Consider the following 24,402-nt stretch of genomic DNA (forward strand, 5'->3'; position numbering starts at 1 on the left):
GTGCTCTGAACACACACACATATACATATATATATATATATATAAATATAATGTGTGTATGTATATAATATATATGTGTGTGTGTATATGTGTATACATATGCATGTATACATACATACACATATACACACACACATATATATATAATATAATATAATATGTGTGTGTGTGTGTGTTTATATATATACATACATACATATATATATATATATACACACACACTAATATATATATATATATATACACACATACATATATATATATATATATATAGTCAGGGCCAGAAATATTTGGACAGTGACACAAGTTTTGTTACTTGTTTTGTTACATCAACTGAAGTCCAGAACACTCTCAGTGAAGTAGGTGTATCTGTCTCTAAGTCAACAGTAAAGAGAAGACTCCATGAAAGTAAATACAAAGGGTTCACATCTAGATGCAAACCATTCATCAATTCCAAAAATAGACAGGCCAGAGTTAAATTTGCTGAAAAACACCTCATGAAGCCAGCTCAGTTCTGGAAAAGTATTCTATGGACAGATGAGACAAAGATCAACCTGTACCAGAATGATGGGAAGAAAAAAGTTTGGAGAAGAAAGGGAACGGCACATGATCCAAGGCACACCACATCCTCTGTAAAACATGGTGGAGGCAACGTGATGGCAAGGGCATGCATGGCTTTCAATGGCACTGGGTCACTTGTGTTTATTGATGACATAACAGCAGACAAGAGTAGCCGGATGAATTCTGAAGTGTACTTTCAGCCCAGATTCAGCCAAATGCCGCAAAGTTGATCGGACGGCGCTTCATAGTACAGATGGACAATGACCCCAAACATACAGCCAAAGCTACCCAGGAGTTCATAAGTGCAAAAAAGTGGAACATTCTGCAATGGCCAAGTCAATCACCAGATCTTAACCCAATTGAGCATGCATTTCCCTTGCTCAAATCCAGACTTAAGATGGAAAGACCCACAAACAAGCAAGACCTGAAGTCTGCGGCTGTAAAGGCCTGGCAAAGCATTAAGAAGGAGGAAACCCAGTGTTTGGTGATGTCCATGGGTTCCAGACTTAAGGCAGTGATTGCCTCCAAAGGATTCGCAACAAAATATTGAAAATAAAAATATTTTGTTTGGGTTTGGTTTATTTGTCCAATTACTTTTGACCTCCTAAAATGTGGAGTGTTTGTAAGAAGGTTTCATTTCAAATCCAATGTGGTGGCATGCAGAGCCCAACTCGCGAAAATTGTGTCACTGTCCAAATATTTCTGGACCTAACTGTATATATGTGTTTGTAATTTTACAAACACATATATACGGTTAGGTCCAGAATGCATGGGGGATGGAGCACGATGGGGAGTGCGCTGCATGGGGGATGGAGCACGTTTGGGAGTGCGCACCTCCCCCCAACACACACACACACACACACACACACACACACACACACACACTGGGAACCACAAACAACTGCCCTACACAGACACCCACACAGACAACGCTGCACACACACACAACACCCAACACACAAACACCGCGGCACACACAAATATACGCACATACCGCACAACACACACATTGCACAAAACATACCTCCCCCAAAACACACCACACACACAAACCGCGCAACAGACACACAGCGCTACAGACACACAGCGCTCCACAAACAACGCAACACACATACAACACGGCTCTCACCCCCCGCCACACCCAGAACATGTACAGCGCCCTACACAAACACTTGGTAACTACACACAACAATATATATATTCTCTCTCTCTCTATATATAGCTCTAGCTCATATATATATATATATATATATATATATATATATATATATATATATATATATATATATATATATATATATATCTATATCTATATCTATATATAACAAAAATCATACATGAACTACACAATACGTAAATTCTAGAATACCCGATGCGTAGAATCGGGCCACCTTCTAGTATATATATATATATATATATATATATATATATATATATATATATATATATATATATATATATATATATATATATATATACATACATACATACATACATACATACACACACATACATACATATACACACATACATACATATACATACATACACACACACACACACACACACACACACACACACACATAATATATATACATACATGCATATACATACATACACACACGTCTGTCTCCTCTTTAGGTCTAGGCTCCCGCAGTTGATAGACCTTTGGTGGCATTATTGGTCACATGACCATGATGTCAGCAGAGGTCCTTAAGCAGTCTTAACCTCGAGATAGAAGCGCTGGGGGCACCAAGGAGAATGGGGGCCCTGTGAAGTTGCCCAGTTGCTCTCCCTTCCCTCTAATGCCAGTCCTGCATACCAGCCTGTCTCTGTCTCCTCTTCAGTTCATTTAGACTCCCACACTTGTGACCTTTGTTGACATCATGGTCACATGACTGAAGTCAAAGATCCTTAAGCAGCGTTAACCTCATAATAAAATCACTGACGGCCCCCAAGAATGGGGGCCCTGAGAATTTGCATAGTTTGATACCCCCCTCAACGCCAGCCCTGAGTGTAACTAAGACTTATTTTTTTGAGTAGGGCTAATTATTTCAAGCATAGTCCAAAAATCCTATGAAATATTATGCTAGGGCTCATTTTCGGGGGGTTATGTCCATTTGACACCCACCTTTGGTCCGGTTTAAACATCAATAATATTGCATGGACTTAGATGGATGTTAGAAGTCAAACACAATGACAATCAGCATCCTGAGCATGTGAAATGGGTTTGTGAACCCTATTCATCCACCACGATAAATGTTCACATTGCTAATGCTAAAACTTTCCTGCATATTGTGCACTAGCGAATTAGCCACGTGCAGAGTAGTCACTTTGAATAGGACATTTCACACGTAGATCCACGGTCCCACAATATTGTCAGAACCCTGCTTCAGTGGTCAGTCAGTGGCAGCCAGAGCAGATTCCACACATCACTTTCTTCCTTCTGTAATCCATGGCGCCTCTTCTGGTTCACAGGTCCAGGGCGACATTATTATTGCGGAACTCCAAACCTACCAAACTGAAGAGGAACCAGGCACTCAGCTATGCAGAAGGGAGTTCACAGGCCTCTGGACCAGCCATGGACTATGGAGATGCCTGCTGGACCAGGGTCCGGAAAACCTTTTTGATCAGCTCTATCCGCAGAACTTCAAAACTGCGCATCCAAAGCAGAAATATTAGTGTCAGCAGTATCATGTAGGAATTACATGGCAGACTTGCAATATGTGTAAATATACCCTGTCATAACATATAGCATCTCTTCCAACAAGCCTACAACCTACAATAGCCCTCAGTCCAGTACACCACTGCGCAACCAGCTCTGTCCTCACCTACTGTACCCTCACCCATTCCCTGTAGACTGTGAGCCCTCGCGGGCAAGGTCCTCTCTCCTTCTATACCAGTCTGTTTTGTACTGTTAATGATTGTTGTACGTATACCCTCTTTCACTGTAAAGTTCCATGGAATAAATGGCGCAATAATAATAATAATAATAATAACAATAATAATAATAATAATAATAGCATCAAATAATATTCTGCATATTTGTATCAAAATAAAACAAAAGTAGTTTAGGAAAATCTGAAATTCAAAAGTGCGGAACTTAAGATCAGGCTGTGAATTACCAGTGTACACACACTCAGACATTTGTAATCTAGGCAAGGACCAATGCAGTTCCCAGGAGACACTAGATCCATTCTCCTGCCGCCATTCGTGAGCGGTTAAATTGTGCTTCTGCTATAAACCACTTCTGGGAATAAAGGACAATCTCAGAGCAACACATAGGCAATATACACAGGAACATGTTCTTGGGGGCTGTGCGGGCATTAAAAACAATACCATTCTGTTGACATGCACAGTGAAGAGCCGGGGTTGTCTGGCCTCTGTACAAGTAGCCCACTCTCAGCACATTCAGAGACATAACACAATAAGATTATGTGCCAATGTGATGAAAAAAAGAAAAGCGATGGATTCTTTTGCACATTTTGTCTCAGATCTACTAAAAAGAAAAAAAAAATTCACAAAAAAGGTTTGTAATACACTAAAACTTTTAAGTTAGGAGTTAGATCTTGGAAACAAAGTGTGAATTTCTGGGAAATGGCATTGACAAACCACTTTCTTTGCTGCCCTAGCCCTGATTTTATAGATCTGCCCAAATGTATTTCTCTGGGGCTAAAGGAAAATGTAGCCATGACTCGTTTATAACAGGAAACTGGCAAGTACTAAAAGCATACCTCCCAACATTTAAAGATGAGAAAGAGGGACAAAGTATGCGGCGCGCTACGCGCGCCGCGGCAATTTTAAGCCACGCCCACTAACCACACCCATTTTCAATCTGTCACGCCCACATCCAATCCTTTTCAGCACTGCTGATTACATTGTTTAAGGCTGCGTGCCCACGATCAGTATTTGCAGCATTTTGGATGTAGCGTGTTTTTGCTGTGTCCAAAACACTGCATTGTACAGTACAAGCACAGTGGAGGGATTTCTAGAAATCTCCTACCCATTGTGCTTGTTTTTTCTGCAGCAAACACTGACCTGCGGAGCGTCTTTCCAGACTGCAGCATATCAAGTGTTTGCTGCAGTTGCATGCGTCCTCCGTAGGGAGAACACAGCAGGAGACCGCAGCGCACTGAACCCTGATCGTGGGCACAGGCAGCTGCGTTCTCCTGTAGAGGAGACGTGCAGCCCCACAGGTCAGGACCCGCTGCCTCCAGGACACAGCGAGCCCTGATCATGGGCACAGGCAGCTGCGGTCTCCTGTGGAGGAGACGTGCAGCCCCGCAGGTCAGGACCCGATGCCTCCAGGACACAGCGAGTCCTGATCGTGGGCACAGGCAGCTGTGGTCTCCTGTGGAGGAGACGTGCAGCGCCGCAGGTCAGGACCCGCTGCCTCCAGGACACAGCGAGCCCTGATCATGGGCACAGGCAGCTGCGGTCTCCTGTGGAGGAGACGTGCAGCCCCGCAGGTCAGGACCCGATGCCTCCAGGACACAGCGAGTCCTGATCGTGGGCACAGGCAGCTGTGGTCTCCTGTGGAGGAGACGTGCAGCGCCGCAGGTCAGGACCCGCTGCCTCCAGGACACAGCGAGTCCTGATCGTGGGCACAGGCATACGCACATATACAGTACATATTTGAACACAAATTCCCTAAAATATATATAAACAGACAAATCTATACACAGATATATACATCATACATATACACACATTGGAGGTAATAACATGGGGAAGCCGGCAGCAGCCGCACTCACCTACCCCGCTTGTCTCTCTATCCAGCTCCTCCTCGGCATGTGATCACTTGGCAACACTTTAAACAGACCTAGCCACGCACAGTGCACACTGACACCGCTGTGTATGTATCACAAGGGAGGATGGGGGTTTTAGATTATATTTATATATATATATATATATATATATATATATACACACACACACACACACACACACACACACACACACACTGTATATATACAGTACATACAGCACAGGAGGGGCTGGGGGCTACAGTACATACAGCACAGGAGGGGCTGGGGGCTACAGTATATACAGCACAGGAGGGGCTGGGGGCTACAGTATATACAGCACAGGAGGGGCTGGGGGCTACAGTATATACAGCACAGGAGGGGCTGGGGGCTACAGTATATACAGCACAGGAGGGGCTGGGGGCTACAGTATATACAGCACAGGAGGGGCTGGGGGCTACAGTATATACAGCACAGGAGGGGCTGGGGGCTACAGTATATACAGCACAGGAGGGGCTGGGGGCTACAGTATATACAGCACAGGAGGGGCTGGGGGCTACAGTATATACAGCACAGGAGGGGCTGGGGGCTACAGTATATACGCAAAAAACCATAGTCAGCTCACCCCTCTTCACTCCCCGAACTCCAACCGATGCAGGGAACGCCCTGGCCCGGGCGGAAGACAACTTCAAAAAAGGCAAATATCCAGCATCCAGGAGAGTAGTGGATTAAAACTTGCTTTTATTAGACAAGTAAAAACAAAATGTGGTCCAGTAAGCACAGAGGCACAGATATTATGCGTATAAACCAACGCGTTTCGACCAGAGCGTCTTATTCATGCCATGAATAAGACGCTCTGGTCGAAACGCGTTGGTTTATACGCATAATATCTGTGCCTCTGTGCTTACTGGACCACATTTTGTTTTTACTTGTCTAATAAAAGCAAGTTTTAATCCACTACTCTCCTGGATGCTGGATATTTGCCTTTTCTACAGTATATACAGCACAGGAGGGGCTGGGGGCTGCAGTATATACAGCACAGGAGGGGTTGGGGGCTGCAGTATATACAGCACAGGAGGGGCTGGGGGCTACGGTATATACACATCACAGGAGGGGCTGGGGGCTACAGTATATACACATCACAGGAGGGGCTGGGGGCTACAGTATATACAGCACAGGAGGGGCTGGAGGCTTCAGTATATACAGCACAGGAGGATCTTGGGGCATAGACAGTACTTGAGGGGGCATACATATTAGTCCTGTTTCAGATGTCAGTGATTCTGGTATGTATGTGCTAGTTTTTATACGTACCAGAATCACTGACCTATGCAGACCCATTATAATCAATGGGTCTGCTCACACATCAGTGATTTTTCCCTGACCGTGTCTCCGTGCGGCGTACATGCGTATCCGTGATTGCCGCACAGAAACATGTCTGTTTTTTTTCTGGCACCACTGATGTCCCACAAACCACACTATGGTTTGATCCGTGAAACACGTACCAGAAAAACACGGACATTTAAAATAAAAAGCTTTTTCAACTCACCTTCTCCAGCAATGCTGAATTCGGCAGTTGCTCTCTGCTTCTTCCTGCCCGGTTCATTATGGCATGCATATTCATTTATGCAGCCAGAGCCTACCCGGAAGTAGCTGCAGAGGTGAGAGAGCGGTGGCTGGGTGCTGAATCACGGGACTCTTCAGCACCACGGAGAGCAGGAGCGGGGCAGGTGAGTATATGTCCATGTGCAATCACGGAGTACGTATCATGGATTGCACATGGACAACCACTGTGTGCCGTGAATCACGGAGTATGAAGGGACATATGCGTGTTTAACACATCAGTGAAGAACGTCTGTGTTTTTCACTGAGGAAACTAAAAAAATGGGGAGACAAAGGGCGCAATAGGGTCTTACCCGATATAACAAGTGGTGATAGGAAAGGAACAGTAACACTCACCTGATAGGGTTGTGCCAGTCACAACTCCTTCAAAAGCATGTGAGTGTCCGTGTGATTCAAGCAGCGGCCCCGTATAACAATATCGAATGTTAATTAAATATAGAGAGGGAACCACGGGTATATGCCGCGCTAAAAACCACTGAAGTTGAAATGATGTGAAAATTTCTCTTTTATTTACAGCTGTAAATAAAAGAGAAATTTTCACATCATTTCAACTTCAGTGGTTTTTAGCGCGGCATATACCCGTGGTTCCCTCTCTATATTTAATTAACATTTTTCACTGAGGGGCATACACGTTACTAAGGGGTACACACATTACTGGGGGAAATACACTTTACTGTGGGGCATACAAATTACTGGTAGCATAGATATTACTAACGGGCATATAGCTCTGGTGTTGGGGCTTATTCAGCTCTGGGGGCCACATACAGCTCCGATGGGGGGATGGGGGCATACAAATCTGGTGTGGGGGCATACAGATCTGGTGAGGGGGGTGGTGGCTAGAGGCATATAGCTCTGGTGAGGAGAGGGCTGCTGGGGCATACAGATCTGGTGAGGGGGGCTGGGATACAGATCTGGTGGGAGTGGGCTGGAGGCAATGTGTTGTGCAATGTGATAGGTTGTGCAATGTGCAGGATCAGACTATATCTTAACAAATCCAACAAATGGCTTAAGAATCTATCACAAAGAACAATTAGACATGTACCTGTGACCAAAGGTTCGCACAGGAGATGTAAAAAGTGTGAAGAACCATGTTTTAGCATGCCTTTTTTGTTTCTGGTGTATCACTGTTGAAACATGGATCTCCAGAAAAGAAACTTGGGCGTGTACAGCTAATGGTTATTGCCACCAAGAGTGGTTGTTTTCATTGGAAGCCAGTCATGTGGATGAAAAAAATATATAAAAAATAATATGTGATCAATAGTGAAAAGCAAGCACTACCCTGTTTGGGTGCTTGTTACTTAAAATAATCAGGTTGGATGCCCGGATGATAGTCAATTGGAAACTAAAGCATTTTTATGGACGATTTTGTGGAAAAATGATAGAGTTCCGCATTGACTTAAATTATGCTTGGTACTAGTGTCTAGCCTGTCCAGGCGTCTGACTGCTTTCAAGTACCGAGCATGGTAGTGCTTGCTGATCACTAGTGATCAAGTATAGTCACCATGTTTCACCACAATAGGAATTTACCCTTTTCTCTGAGAGGGGGGGCTTTACCGTAAAATGCCAGTGACATGACCAGCCACATAAGCAATGCACTAATGGCATTCTTGCATTTAAAGGGAAGCATCACAACAGGAGAAGATATAAGCAGCTTGACCCCAACCAGTAGTCGTACCTTGGGAGCACAGATCTATAGGCTTTTTCTTTGCAGTTTAAACCACAAAACAGTTGAGTGCAATAAGATTGTAGCCAAGAATTGCATAGGCCCAAGTATAACGAAATACTATATCCATTAGAAATGATCAGCAGATAGTGTTATTTACAGGAATAGAGAGGACTAGGCTGAACACAACAATTCACAACTGGCATCACGAACCACTGAAGTATCAAAAAGAATGCTGCCTATAGACTCAAACATTTCAGCCTTGTTCGACTGTTCAAACCAACCACAACCTGTGGCTTAAACTAGTCAGCCCATAAATATTGTAAATCTGCCTACAGTCACCTGTGCAGTGTGTGGTGGTGTACCCAAAAAGGAACAACCTTTAGTTTGATCTTTCATCCAGTAAAGCTTGTGTCTACAACCAGGTTATTCATGGTAGATCTGTCTAAAGATTTCACACTACAATCTGCATAGCTTATCTCAGAGATCGGATGAGGCTGGTGTACTTACTTTGAAAATCCACATCATAATGGCTACATAATTCTGATATTACAATGAACATTTTAATAACTGGCTGCAAAAAAAAAAAAAAAAAAGTTTACAAATCAATGTCAAAACATCAAAAAGTACATCAAGTTTAAGGCTAAGGATACACCGCAAGTAAAGAGGAGCAAGTGGGGAAAACAAAATTCCACCCAGACCCATGTTACTCTATGGGGCCACTTCCATGATCATTTTTTTTCTCAGCCCTAATCGGACCGAGAAAACAATCGCAGCATGCTGTGGGTGGAATCCAATTGGTTTTCGCTCACACCCATATAAGTCTATGGGGGCGAGAGAGACATCGCATTGTACCAGCATTACAGCGGAGTACAGTGCAATATACGCATCAGCTAATAAACGAGATAGGGAGATTAGTCCCTCCCTCTCCTCCACAGCTGTGATCCCAGGATTGCATCACAATGACATGACACTCTGCTTAGATTCCAGCAGAGCGGTAGACGAGTGTCATACGATGCACTCACAGTAGTGCTCGTGTGGCCACAGCCTTAGAGACCCAATTATTATCTATATATGCAATTTGTGAAATCTAGTGACAGATCTGCTTTAAAGGGGTCAGTCAGCAGGTTTTGCCATGTACTCAGAGCTGCATGATGTAGAGGCCGAGAGCCCAATTTCAGGGATGTACCAATGATTGGACTACTTGGTGCAATTTTGATAGAATCCCGGTTTTCTCTGTTGTAGATCCAGTGTGGTCAGAATACTGAGCTGTATATAACCCTGCCTACACGCCTGATTGGCAGCTTATTATGTACACGGTAAATTGTATGCAAATGATCAGTGGTGGGGGCGGGGCTACAGCTTTGCCCGACTGGCCTGCACCGTGAAACAGTCTTCCACACAGCTGTACTGTGGCTTCTTTTCCGTTCTGCAGACATGCTGATTGACAGCCAGCTCCCCACTGTCTAACCTATTTGTGCTTTGGCACATTTTTTTTGTATAATTTATATACATACATATACATATATACATACTGTAACAGGGTTACTGGTCCTATAGTCGATGGGAGGTATGTGTCGCAGAGATGGTTATCCTCTGTAAAGTAAGCCCGGGAGTAAGCTCCAGTACAAGTAGTGCTGGGAGAATATTAGGAGACTATTAGGGCCGGGTTTTACGAGCAGCCGGAGAGATGGGTGGGTCTGGCTGCTCACATACCTCCACTTCTGGGTCTGGTTGTGGATATAAAAAGGAGACCAGGAGTCTCATAGGGTGTCTGTGATTTGGGATTGCTGGACTAACAGAGAGGAGCTCTGTGTGAAAGTGGACCGTTTATGCCGAGCGGGCACGCCCGCAGTGACACGGACTTATTGGGGGGTTTTTTTGTTGTTGTTTTATACCTTTGTGGCCGAAAAGGCTTGCTTTATGTTTCTGCTGAAGCAGGTTATGAGGCTTTTAAAATAAACCTGCTGGACTTTTCTAATGAAACCGTTCGTGTCCTTACCTCAACACGCAGCCAAGTGAGTAGCCTTGTTACATTTGGTGTTGGTCTGCGGGCAACGTTCCCAGGAACAACGTGTGACGGCGGCAGGAGCAATATATGTCCTGGGTGAAGGCGGCTGTGAGTGGCAAGGCTGATTCACCCAAGATGGAGGACGTGATTAAACACCTGGTGCATGCTCAGCAGCAACAACAACAAGCCCAGCAGGAAACCAATAGACTGTTACAACAGTTGCAGCAGCAGCGAGAGGAACAGCAGCAGCAGATTAAACTTCTTGCAGAGGCGATACGTGGTCCGAGAACTGATCCAACCCAGAGACCAGTTGAGGACTCATGCATCCGGAAGGCGGTAAGGAATGCGATGCAGAAAATGACCCCTGGGGATGACAGAGGCCTTTTTAACGGTGTTCGAGAGAATTGCCGAGCGTGAGAAACTTCTGCAAGTACTATGGGCGGAGGTGCTGGGGCCATACTTAACAGGGGAGCCGCAGAAGGCATACTATGACTTGGCCCAACAAGATGCGCAAGAATATGTAAAATTAAACACCGAAATCTTGGCTCGCCTGGGGGTGACAATGACTATCAGGGCCCAACGGGTCCATCGCTGGGCGTATCACCGTGACAAACAACCCCGCTCCCAGATGTTTGACTTAGTACACTTGGTCCAGAAATGGTTGATGCCAGAGACTTCTACCCCAGCACAGATGGTGGAGCGAGTGGTAATGGATCGGTTCGTGCACTCCCTTCCGAGACCGATACAGACATGGGTTGCCCAGGGTGATCCCCAGAATGCTGACGACCTGGTCGGTTTGGTCGAGCGATACCAGGTGGTAGAGGGGTCGTTGGGGAAGCCACAGAACTCACCCTCTACATACTGGGGTTCCCAACAGGGGGTGGATACCCAAAAAGAGGCGGGACGTTCAAGGGCAAAGGGGGCGCCGGAGCTAGTACCGAAGGTTTCAACTGGGGACATAATTTGCTTTAGATGCCATGGCCCAGGTCATATTGCTGCCCGTTGTCCCCTGACCATCGAACAGATGGAATGTAACTTAGGTCGGCGGTGCTCCTATTACGCATATCCGGCCTGCAGTGTGGACTGTCCCTCCAGTGAGGGGCCACAAGCATGTCCCGTAAAAGGTAGACTGGGTGCGAATGACTGGTCTATTAGACTCGGGGAGTTTGGTGACCCTGATAAGGGCCACACCCCCGCTGAACTTGATCCCAGGAAAGAGGATTGGAGTCCGCTGTATCCACGGGGAATGCGAAAGACTATCCTGTGGCCAGAGTGATTATTGAAACGATGCAAGGTTCTGATTCCCATGAAGTGGGCGTGGTCCCAGACTTGTTGCACCCCATTATCCTTGGTCGAGACTTTTCCTTATTTTGGGACTTGTGGGGGAAGGGGGACGTGACCGGAGGCTCGGAGCAAAGCCAGATCTCTCCAAACGAAGCCCCACCACAGCCGGTGTCTGACTGTTTCCCTTTGTGTGTGCTTGTGGGTGATGAGGAGGAGACAACGTCTCCTGAACCAGATGTTCCTGAGTTAGGGGTTAGCATAGAAAACTTTGGGTCTGCCCAGCATAGGGACCTAGCTCTGAGGGAAGCATTCAATAGTGTAACAGTCATAAATGGCATAGCTCAGGAGCCCGGAGCTGACACTAGATATCCATATTTCATGATGGGCGGGGATTTGTTGTATCGGGTCACAAAGATAGGAGAGGAAACAATTGAGCAGCTGCTAGTCCCAGGGCCCTATAGGCGGAAAGTGTTGGACTTAGCCCATTCACATATTTTGGGTGGCCACCTGGGCGTAGATAAAACGCAAGAAAGGATTACTAGAAGGTTTTTCTGGCCCGGATGTTACCATGAGATCAGGGAGTATTGCAGGTCCTGTCCCACCTGCCAGCTAACCGCTCCAACTTCTCACTTCCGCAGTCCCCTAGTGCCGTTACCAATCATAGAAGTTCCGTTTGAGAGAATTGCCATGGAGTTGGTAGGTCCTCTTGTCAAGTCTGCTCGTGGGCACCAATATATATTGGTGGTCCTCGATTATGCAACACGCTACCCGGAAGCAGTGCCCCTGAGAAACTCGTCGGCCAAAAGTATAGCCCGTGAGTTGGTTCACATCTTTGCCCGGACAGGGCTACCAAAGGAGGTCCTGACTGACCAAGGGACCCCTTTCATGAGCAAGGTGATGCGGGAGTTGTGTAAAATCCTCCAGATTAATCAATTGAAGACGTCGGTTTACCATCCGCAGACGGATGGTCTAGTGGAAAGGTTTAACAAGACATTAAAGAATATGCTCACAAAAGGTAATTGAGAAGGATGGCCGCGACTGGACTGCCTGCTACCGTATTTACTATTTTCTATCCGGGAGGTTCCACAGGCCTCTACTGGCTTCTCTCCATTTTAACTCCTGTATGGCCGACACCCCCGGGGACTCTTAGATGTAGCCAAGGAGACCTGGGAAGCCGAAGTGACCCCCTACCGAAGCGTCATTGAACACGTCGCCCAGATGTAGGAGAGGATGGCTAAGGTAATGCCCATCGTAAAAGAGCACCTCCTCCAGGCACAAGAAGCTCAAGCAAGGATCTACAATCGGTCTGCCAGAGTGAGACAATTCAGCCCCGGAGACAGGGTACTCGTGCTGATTCCGACAGTGGAGAGTAAGTTTCTGGCCAAATGGCAGGGCCCATATGAAATAGTAGAAAAACTGGGAGAAGTGAACTACAAAGTACATCAACCCGGGAAGAGGAAACCCTATCAAATCTACCACATCAACCTTATCAAGCCATGGCAAGACAGGGAATCCCGGGAAACCTCATGTTTGGTGGCCAAGCCAGAAGATAACATTGAAGATGTAATCGTGGCAGAGTCGCTGTCGAAAGCCCAAAAACAGCAATGTCGAGAGTTACTTCAGCAGAACAGAGACCTGTTCTCGGACCTACCTGGATGTACCCAGGTAATAGAACATGAGGTTCTGACGGAACCCCACGTGCGGGTGAACATAAAACCCTATCGAATTCCTGAGGCTCGGCGAGAGGCGATCTCCAAAGAGGTGAAACGAATGCTGAAACTAGGAGTCATCGAGGAGTCCAAGAGTGGTTGGTCCAGTCCAATTGTCCTTGTGCCGAAGCCGGATGGGGAATGGAGATTTTGTAACGATTATCGGAAGCTGAACGAAGTCTCCAAGTTTGATGCATATCCGATGCCTCGTGTCGACGAGCTGATTGAGAGGTTGGGCCCGGCACGGTATATAACCACCCTGGATCTGCCAAAAGGATATTGGCAAATTCCCATGTCACAAAATGCCAAAGAGAAGACAGCCTTCTCTACGCCTGACGGATGCTTCCAATACACCCGGATGCCGTTTGGACTGCAGGGAGCCCCGGCCACCTTTCAGAGGGCCATGGACCAGATCTTGGCACCCCATAAGGATTACGCAGCGGCATATTTGGACGACATTGTGATCTTTAGCCCTGATTGGTGAAGCCATCTGGGAAAGGTCCAGGCAGTGTTTGATGCACTGAGGAAGGCGGGGTTTTCTATAAATCCGAAAAAGTGTGCCATGGGAAAAGAAGAGGCCAAGTATCTAGGCTATGTGGTAGGTAGAGGTGTAATTAAACCCCAAATCAACAAAGTGGATGCAATCCAGAACTGGCCAAGACCGCTTTCGAAAAAGCAGGTCAGGGCCTTTCTAGGAATCGTAGGGTACTATAGAAGATTTATTCCCAACTTTGCCGTGGTAGCTGCACCTCTGACTGACCTCCTTAAGGGGACGAAATCAGCTATGGCCAAGTGGACCTCAGAGGCGGAAACGGCATTCCAGGAACTGAAAGTAGTTTTGTGTAAACAACCGGTCCTAGTGGCACCCGACTTTAAGAGGGAGTTCGTGGTCCAGACGGATGCCTCAGAAGTTGGATTGGGAGCGGTCCTGTCTCAGGAATTACACGGAGAAGAACATCCCATTCTTTACCGGAGTAGAAAACTGTCGCCTTGTGAGAAGAATTATTCTATCGTAGAAAAAGAATGTTTAGCCATAAAGTGGGCGGTGGACACCTTACGATACTACCTGCTGGGTAGGCAGTTTCGGCTGATCTCGGATCATGCCCCACTCAGGTGGATGAGGGAGAAAAAGGGTAGGAATGCCAGAGTTACTCGTTGGTTTCTAGCCCTGCAGGATTATAGCTTCCATGTTGAACATAGAGCTGGGCGGCTGCATGGTAATGCTGATGCCCTATCGAGACTCCCGTGTCTAGTGGTAGAGGGGGGAGGTGTGTAACAGGGTTACTGGTCCTATAGATGGGAGGTATGTGTCGCAGAGATGGTTATCCTCTGTAATGTAAGCCCGGGAGTAAGCTCCAGTACATGTAGTGCTGGGAGAATATTAGGAGAATATTAGGGCTGGGTTTTACGAGCAGCCGGAGAGATGGGTGGGTCTGGCTGCTCACATACCTCCACTTCTGGGTCTGGTTGTGGATATAAAAGGAGACTAGGAGTCTCATAGGGTGTCTGTGTTTGGGGATTGCTGGACTCTAAGGGTATGTGCACATGTTGCTTTTTTTTCCGCGCGGAAAAAAACGCACCCTCTGGCAGAGGGGAGAATTGTAAACAATGCTTTTTTAGAAACAACGCATCGAAAACGCATGCGTTTTTCATGCGTTTTTCATGCTTTTTTGAGACTTGTCAGTGTTAATAAAGTTGGTTGAACACAGACCTTTGGGGAAAAAAAACCTGTGATGTCATTTCCTTCTCCACATTCTGTTTGGATAAATGGGAGGGCTTGGAATGGAAGGAGCACCATTTGAATTTTGGAAAAGTTGAAATAAAACTTCGCGCACCGAGCCCCTTAGGTACCTATACGTCAGAAAACCCCCACAAGTGACCCCATTTTGGAATCTGCACCCATCAAGGATTTTATTCAGGAGTATATTAAGCATTTTGAATCCACAGCTACTTCACCCAAAATGTTGCTGTAGCAACAATATTCTCACTTTTACGCCCGTTTCACACGTCAGTGAAAAACACTGACGTTTTTCACTGGCGTGTAAAACACGCACATGTCCCTCCGTGTGCCGTGAATCACGGCACACATGGGTTGTCTAAGTGCAATCCGGGCTCCGTTCTCCGTGGTCCGTGATTGCACTTAGAGATTAACTCACCTGTGCCCGCTCCCGCTCTCCATGGTGCTGATCGCTCCCGCAGTGCAGCATCCGGCCGGCGCTGACCCCCGCAGCAGCTGCTTCCGGGTCGGCTGTGTCGTGCATCATGAATATGCGCGACAATAATGAGCCGGCTCAGAAGCAGCAAGCTGCACGGGCTGCAGAGGACATCGCTGGACGCCGGGTGAGTTAAAATGATTTTTATTTTAAAAGCACGTTTTTTTCTGGAACGTGTTTCACGGATCACACCACTGCGTGGTCCGTGGAACATCAGTAATGCCAGAAAAAAAATGGACATGTCTCCGTGCGGCAATCACGCACACGCGGGTACGCCGCATGGAGACACGTGCAGTGAAAAATCACTGATGTGTGAGCAGACCCATTCATTATAATGGGTCTGCGTATGTCAGTGATCCTGGTACGTTTAAAAAAAGCACAAACGTACCAGAATCACTGACATGTGAAAGGGGCCTAAGGCTATGTGGCCATGATCCAGCGACACGGCGTCTAGTACACAGTGTCAGCCTTCCTGCAGCTGCCCATGCCCACGATTTGGGTTCAGGCTGCTGTGGAGCTCTATGCTACCTGCAGAGAACACTCATCTCCGCAGCATAAATTGACATACTGAGGCTCGGGAAGCCACGCCACCGGTCAGTTTATGCTGCGGAGAAAAGAAGCACAGTGGGCATGAGATTTCTAAAAATCCTTCCACTGTGCTTCTACTGCACAACGCAGCGTCATGGACGCAGGGAAAACAATCTGCGCCCATAACGCTGCAAACCCCGATTGTGGGCATCCAGCCTAAAAAGCGTCAATGGAGGTCAAATATATATACAACGTCCCACCCCCGTCTGCATATTCTAAGCTGGCACCTTTAGTACCTTTCATGTGGCACTAAAGGGTGCCTAGCCTAGTTTTTATCACAAAAACAAAAAAAAAAAAAAATAGCGTGGGGTCCCCCCTATTTTTGATAGCCAGTCAGGGTAAAGCAGACAGCTGCAGCCTGCAAACCACAGCTGGCAGCTTCATCTTGTCTGGTGATCAATTTGGAGGGCTCCCCAGGTTTTTTTTTTTTATTTATAAATAAAAATAATAAAAAAAAAAACAACATGGGGTCCCCCCAAATTAGATCACCAGCCAAGGTGAAGCTGACAGCTGAGGTCTGGTATTCTCAGGGTGGGAAGAGCCATGGTTATTGGACTCTTCCCAGCCTAAAAATAGCAGGCCACAGCCGCCCCAGAAGTGGCGCATCCATTAGATGCGCCAATCCTGGCGCTTCGCCCCAACTCATCCCGCGCCCTGGTGCGTTGGCTAACGGGGTAATAAATGGGGTTGATACCAGATGTGTAATGTCACCTGGCATCAAGCCCAGCAATTAGTGATGTCACGGCGTCTATCAGACACCCGACATAACTAATTGACAGTAAACAAAAGCAAAAAAAGACAACAAAAAATTTTTTATTAGAAAAAACACTCCCCAAATCATTCCCTTGTTCTCCAATTTAATAAAAAAAAAATGGGTCCGCAGAAATCCATTTGGATGTCCCACGTCGCCTCTGGACCTTCTAGAATATGGGGGCACGTTCAGGGAACGTATCCCCCATTTTCTAGGAGGGCAGACCCTTCATTTGAGGAGAGTGGGTGCAAAAATCTGCACCCACTCTCCCCGGGTCACAGCTGCAGACTGCCGAGCAGCCAGCACAGCTCTCTGAACACTGTGCTGGCTGTCAGCTGCTCTGCACATGTGACCGGCCGGAGTCTGCTGTGAAGGAGGAGGGGGCCGCGGGGGATCAGCGCTGCGACCGGACAGGTATGTATGACACCGGGGGGGAATTGGGGTGAACGGGCAGGGCCTGGGTGCATTTTTCTGTCGCATGTGTTATTGCACATGCGACAGAAATCATAGGAGCAGGGCGGCCGGTGCGCTACTGTGCGCGCGGCCATGTTGGATTTTCGGGAGGGGGGTCGGGGGTCGGGGCGGGCACTTTGGCGACACCGGGGGCTTTGCCAGGAAGTGAGGTCAACAGGAAACCTCTTGACCTCACTTCCAGGTAAATGCCTGCGTTCTGGCGTGCCGACAAAGCCCGCGGACCGCAACAAAAAAGCAGGTCCATGCGGTGTAGCTGCGTTCTGACCCCACATCATTGATTTAATGGGGGAGAGAACGCAGCCACAACGCACAAAAGTAGTGACATGCTGCTTTTCTTTCCGCACCGATTTTTGGCATCCAAAACGCTGCGGAAAGAAACGCAGCGTGTGCACTGATTTTTCAGCTTTCCCATACACTTAGCTGGGAAAGCTGAACGCACGCAATTTGCCACTGAAACGCTGCGGTTCAAAACGCAGCGTTTCCGCGGTAAAAAACGCAACGTGTGCACACAGCCTAACAGAGAGGAGCTCTGTGTGAAAGTGGACTGTTTATGCCGAGCGGGCACGCCCGCAGTGACACTGACTTATTGGGTTGTTTTTTTTTTCGTTGTTTTATACCATTGTGGCCGAAAAGGCTTGCTTTATGTTTCTGCTGAAGCAGGTTATGAGACTTTTAAAATAAACCTGCTGGACTTTTCTAATGAAACCGTTCCTGTCCTTACCTCAACACGCAGCCAAGTGAGTAGCCTTGTTACAATACATACACACATATTATATATATATATATATATATATATATATATATATATATATATATATATATATATATATATATATATATATATATATATATATATATATATATATATATATATATATATATATATATATATATATATATACACACACACACATATATACATTATATATATTCATATTCTATCACAGGACGGAACAGAAAAAAAAAAAAAAGATTTCCTGCTACATATGAATGAAATTACATGTGTATTTAAAGGGAATGTGTCAGCAGTAGCAGGTTTTTGCTTTTTATAATGACCTCTCTCATCCTGTTACCTGTCTGTGTCTTGTATTGTTTATGATTATTATACTTGTCCCTATTATGTACACCCCTTTCACATGTAAAGCGCCATGGAATTGATAGCGCAATAATAATAATAAAAATAATATTATTAATGTAGGGCAAGACATGCCAATTCCAGGGATGTGTCACCTAAAGGGATATATATTTATTACAGATCAAAAGTCTGAACACACCTTCTCATTCAAAAAGTTTTCTTTATTTTCAGGACTCTGAAAATTGCAGATTCACATTGCAGACATCAAAACTATGAATTAACACATGTGGAATGAAATACTTAACAAAAAGTGTGAAACAACTGAAAATATGTCTTATATTCTAGGTTCTTCAAAGTAGCCCCCTTTTGCTTTGATTACTGCTTTGCACACTCTTGGCATTCTCTTGATGAGCTTCAAGAGGTAGTCACCGGAAATGGTTTTCACTTCACAGGTGTGCCCTGTCAGCTTTAATAAGTGGGATTTCTTGCCTTATAAATGGGGTTGGCACCATCAGTTGTGTTGTGCAGAAGTCTGGTGGATACACAGCTGATAGTCCTACTGAATAGACTGTTAGAATTTGTATTATGGCAAGAAAAAAGCAGCCAAGAAAAACGAGTGGCCATCATTACTTTAAGAAATGAAGGTCAGTCAGTGATAGGTTAGACAGTGGGGAGCCGGCTGCCAGTCAGCATGTCTGCAGAGCGGAAAAGAAGCCACAGTACAGCTGTGTGGAAGACTGTCTCACGTGCAGGCCAGTATACACACACACACACACACACACACACACACACACACACACACACACACACACACACACACACACACACACACACACACACACACACACACACACACACACACACACACACACACACACACACACACACACCCCTTTAGGTGACACATCCCTGGAATCAGGATGTCTTGCCCTACATTAGCACAAGCAACAGCCTGCTGACACATTCCCTTTAAAGACATATGTAATGCCATTCATATCTGTAGCAGGAAATATTTTTTTAGTTTGTTCCGTCCTGTGAGAAGAAAGAAGGAATTCAATCTGTAACAGAAACAAAGGTCTTGATGTACTTCTAATAAAATGTTAGGTTCAATCATAGGCAAGGCCCAAATGATGAGACCCTGCCACTGTGTATTACTACTGACTGTGCACCTTACATATGCCCATGCATTGGCATACCATATAAAATGTGCCCTTCTGTGTACTGCCATGCTAGAAAAACAGAGGGCCCAAGAGGCTGGGCCCTGATCACGAGGGAGGTAGAATAAACTGGGGATTAGTCGACTCTTAGCAGATCTCTATACTCTAAAGGTCTTTTGTCTAAAAACTATTCAGAATGACAGTGTCGGGGTGGGGGGCACAAAGCCATTTAACCACCTGTCAGAAAACCACCGCGACAAGATGCTATTAACTCTTTCAGCGTATGTACAGGATACACAGATCCACTGACGGCTGTGGTGTATTTCACTGCATCATATTACAAAGGTAATCTGAAGGTTACAGATTGTAGGAAGAGGGAGGCTTAGAAGAAGAGGATGTGGATGGTACACCATGCTGTAAATATGAAGCATATGAATCTTAAAGTGGGCACCACAGGGAACAGGGAACGCTTGAATAGTGGATGAGACATGCACAGTACATATTATATATACATATACACAGCTGATAGGCCTACTGAATGGACTGATTATATATATATATATATATATATATATATATATATATATATATATATATATATATATATATATATATATATATAATCTCTATCTATATATATCTATCTATATCTATATCATGTATACTACCAGCAGGCCTGGAGAGACATGACCTTCACACATCAGCCTCAATAAGGAAATTATTCGCTCCTACATAAGCCATAAATTCTGCATTAAGTGCTACATCCAGCTATACAATAAATATTATTGCACAGAGTATTGGACAAAACATTAGCAGAAAAGTAATAAAGGGGGAAACAATCACTCATACGTAATACTTGGAGGTGAGGACAATGAAGTATTTCACAGCAGGAGATTACGGGAGGTTGCCATGGCTGGCATTTGGCCCATACCTTCAGGATTAGGTTCATGGTCTGGCGTAAGCGAGATGTCATCAAGTTCGCGCAAGCAAAGCCATTCGCCATCCATAGAAACGCGGAATTTGCAAAGGTAGATGGTCTCCATGGCAGCCTGTGTTATCTTGTCTGTGGTGGGGGTTGGCATGTCGCTTTGAGGAGTGAGAGCCGACATGATGGCTCAGGTGATACAACACTCACCCAAAAATAAACAAAACAAAAAACAGGAACGGCACGAAGAGCGGTCAAGAATCCAAGATGGATGCAACGAGCTCAGAGGTAAAGTTGCACAATCAACATGCAGAGAGATCGATAGAAAACGTATGACTGGATTACTGAAGAAATGCCTGAGGATCCTTTCTGCCTCTTCCGCCCCCTGATGCCAATTGTCATGCGTCAAACCTGCTTTTTTAAAGCCCAAACTCCAGATTCGAAGATTATGCTTTGTCAAAGCCAGAGAGCTAGGTCATGAAAATTCAAAGCAGTCGTCCAGTGGCACAGAAAGGACAATGGAAGGCAATTACAGGAATCCGAGAGGTTCAAAGAGGGCAGCAGGTCTGCACAGCCCAGGCACTTGTGATCTTGTAGGATTGGTTCTGCGCAGCAAGCAGGGTGGTGACCAAAATGGCTGACTAATGGAGAGAAGAGAAAATTCACACTCATGTGACCAGAGATGCTAGGAACGTAAGCAAGTCCCAGGATGCTGTCTGGATGCTGCTGATGTAGGGAAAGCAATTAAAACGCTCTCTTCTCCAGCGGCCAACCCCACTGGCTTCTCAGTGACAGGTTCCCCCTCCCAGGCAGCGGCTCCTCCCAGCTTCAGCCTCGGCTAGCAAACAGTGGACCTCATTTTTACACAATGAGGCTATTGTCACTAATGCGGTCACCCAGAAGAGCAGGTTAATCCCTGACACAGAGCTGGAAACACTGACCGCAAAAGTGTCACATGTAGGGAAGATGGAAAAGAGGAGGTTTGTACATGTAGAATTAATAAACCATCAGCCAGAGATTCAGCATTTATTGCTAGCCATATATCCATCTATTTATGCATGCTGAAAGGACATTGGCTGGCATTCAAAATGACATCCGTGATATAATACAGCCTTATATCATCAAAAGATTACAAATATAAACAATAACCTATCCACATTGTTTACAAATATAAACAATAACCTAATAAGGTTGTTTGTTTTTATGTTTGCTGGATGAGCTACAATCTCGTTGGCTCCACTTTGATCAATTTTTACTCCATTTTCTTAGGAGGCATGATAAATCACCCAAATCCAAGCAGTTTATGTTTACACCATTTGTTGTGTGGGGTTACAGAATAGAGTTGTTATGGAAGCAGCACTGGTAGGAGATCTGAATAGATAATCACTTGCATATCACACTGCAGTATTTAAAGCAGTTGTCCGACAAACTCAAAATTTTTGGTAAGCTAATCTGTGCTGTATTGTCATATAAAACACCCCTACATTGTTATTTTTTGTTTTCTAACTTTTGTTCCTCTTGAATTATGACTTTATTCTCTGCAGGTCTTTGTTTATATTCAGCTCTAGCAAACATGATAACTTCCTGTGCCACACCTCCCAGTCACAGCTGGCACCGCCCGGCCTCAGTGTCCAGGCTCGCCCCCTGCCCACACATTCCCTGTCAGTATTCTGCACCAGCACCTGACCTGTTATCACTACAGCATTGCAAATAACAGCCCCACATCGGGCTCTGCACCGCACACACACACACACACACACACGGCTCTGCACCGCACACACACACACACACACACACACAGGGCTCTGCACCGCGCACACACACACACACAGGGCTCTGCACCGCACACACACACACACACACACAGGGCTCTGCACCGCACACACACACACACACACACAGGGCTCTGCACCGCACACACACACACACACACACAGGGCTCTGCACCGCACACACACACACACACACACAGGGCTCTGCACCGCACACACACACACAGGGCTCTGCACCGCACACACACACACAGGGCTCTGCACCGCACACACACACACAGGGCTCTGCACCGCACACACACACACAGGGCTCTGCACCGCACACACACACACAGGGCTCTGCACCGCACACACACACACAGGGCTCTGCACCGCACACACACACACAGGGCTCTGCACCGCACACACACACACAGGGCTCTGCACCGCACACACACACACAGGGCTCTGCACCGCACACACACACACAGGGCTCTGCACCGCACACACACACACAGGGCTCTGCACCGCACACACACACACAGGGCTCTGCACCGCACACACACACAGGGCTCTGCACCGCACACACACAGGGCTCTGCACCACACACACACAGGGCTCTGCACCGCACACACACAGGGCTCTGCACCGCACACACACAGGGCTCTGCACCGCACACACACAGGGCTCTGCACCGCACACACACAGGGCTCTGCACCGCACACACACACACAGGGCTCTGCACCGCACACACACACACAGGGCTCTGCACCACACACACACACACAGGGCTCTGCACCACACACACACACACAGGGCTCTGCACCACACACACACACACAGGGCTCTGCACCACACACACACACACAGGGCTCTGCACCGCACACACACAGGGCTCTGCACCGCACACACACAGGGCTCTGCACCGCACACACACAGGGCTCTGCACCGCACACACACAGGGCTCTGCACCACACACACACAGGGCTCTGCACCGCACGCACACACGGCGCTCTGTACCGCACGCACACACGGCGCTCTGTACCGACTCCCCCTACCCCCATAGGGAACACATGTAGGGAGTACATACTCACCAGTCCTCGGTCCCCGCCGCTCCTGCACGTTCGCGCGCTGTCTGTGCTCTGGACATATCAGCACAGTAGTGACGTCACCACTGTGCTGAAGAGAGCACAGACAGCAGGACAGTGATGAGAAGCAGCGCTGCGCTCCTTCTCATCAGCACTTTCAAATATATCGGCATCTGTGATCTGTGATGTCGGTATATTTGAATGTGTGATCCTGAGCAGGGGACCCGCTGCTGGCGCTGACACCACGGCAGTCGCCGCCAGGCCTCTCCCCCAGGTGACGGACCCCACAGCAGTGCAGGGGGAGGTTGCGGGGAGAGTATGGGGAGCGGGGAAATGTGTGGGAGAGTGCAGGGAAGGGGGGTGGGGACTCCACGCACTGTACAGCCCAACAGGGCGGTAACATGCTGTTCCAGATTTGCATGTCAACATGGTCCTGCCCATGTTGACATGAAATGACCGGAAGCAGCAAAATCGCGGCAGGAGCGGTCACATGATCGCTCTGAGCCGGGGGAGAGGGGCTGACAGCAGGGCAGGTAAGTGGTCTCTATCTACTTACCTGCCCCAATGTAGCCCAATAGGGAAATAAAAAAAAAAAAACAAAAAAAAAAAAAACCTCAAAATAAGCCAGATAACCCCTTTAAGGAATGCACTATATTTCTCTCATCGTAACCATGGACAGATTACTAAAATAGAAGCTCTGGTGGCCATTATTAGCCCATCTGTAATCCTGTTGAGATTTATAAACACTTAGAAGCAGATTGCAGTTGACTGTGGCATTTAAACAGTT

At 46.6% G+C, this 24,402-nt stretch overlaps 1 protein-coding gene across 8 annotated transcripts in view; it reads right to left on the reverse strand.

Moving 5' to 3' along the window:
* The window catches only part of RUFY3 (RUN and FYVE domain containing 3), a 143,658-nt gene that overhangs the window by 75,907 nt on the left and 43,349 nt on the right, over positions 1 to 24,402 (reverse strand). Inside the window, exon 1 of one of the 8 annotated variants that reach the window (XM_075351605.1) lies at positions 20,783 to 21,534. The exons of 4 other annotated variants lie outside the window; for them this stretch is intronic. In XM_075351605.1, the coding sequence (XP_075207720.1) occupies positions 20,783 to 20,960 (178 nt within the window). In that variant the 5' untranslated portion in view covers positions 20,961 to 21,534. Of the gene's footprint in view, positions 1 to 20,782; positions 21,535 to 24,402 lie in introns of those variants that run through there. 3 more of the 8 variants (XM_075351613.1, XM_075351636.1, XM_075351643.1) reach the window with 3 other exon arrangements.

This window comes from Anomaloglossus baeobatrachus, chromosome 1 (assembly GCF_048569485.1).
Source record: "Anomaloglossus baeobatrachus isolate aAnoBae1 chromosome 1, aAnoBae1.hap1, whole genome shotgun sequence".
NCBI lineage: Eukaryota > Metazoa > Chordata > Amphibia > Anura > Aromobatidae > Anomaloglossus > Anomaloglossus baeobatrachus.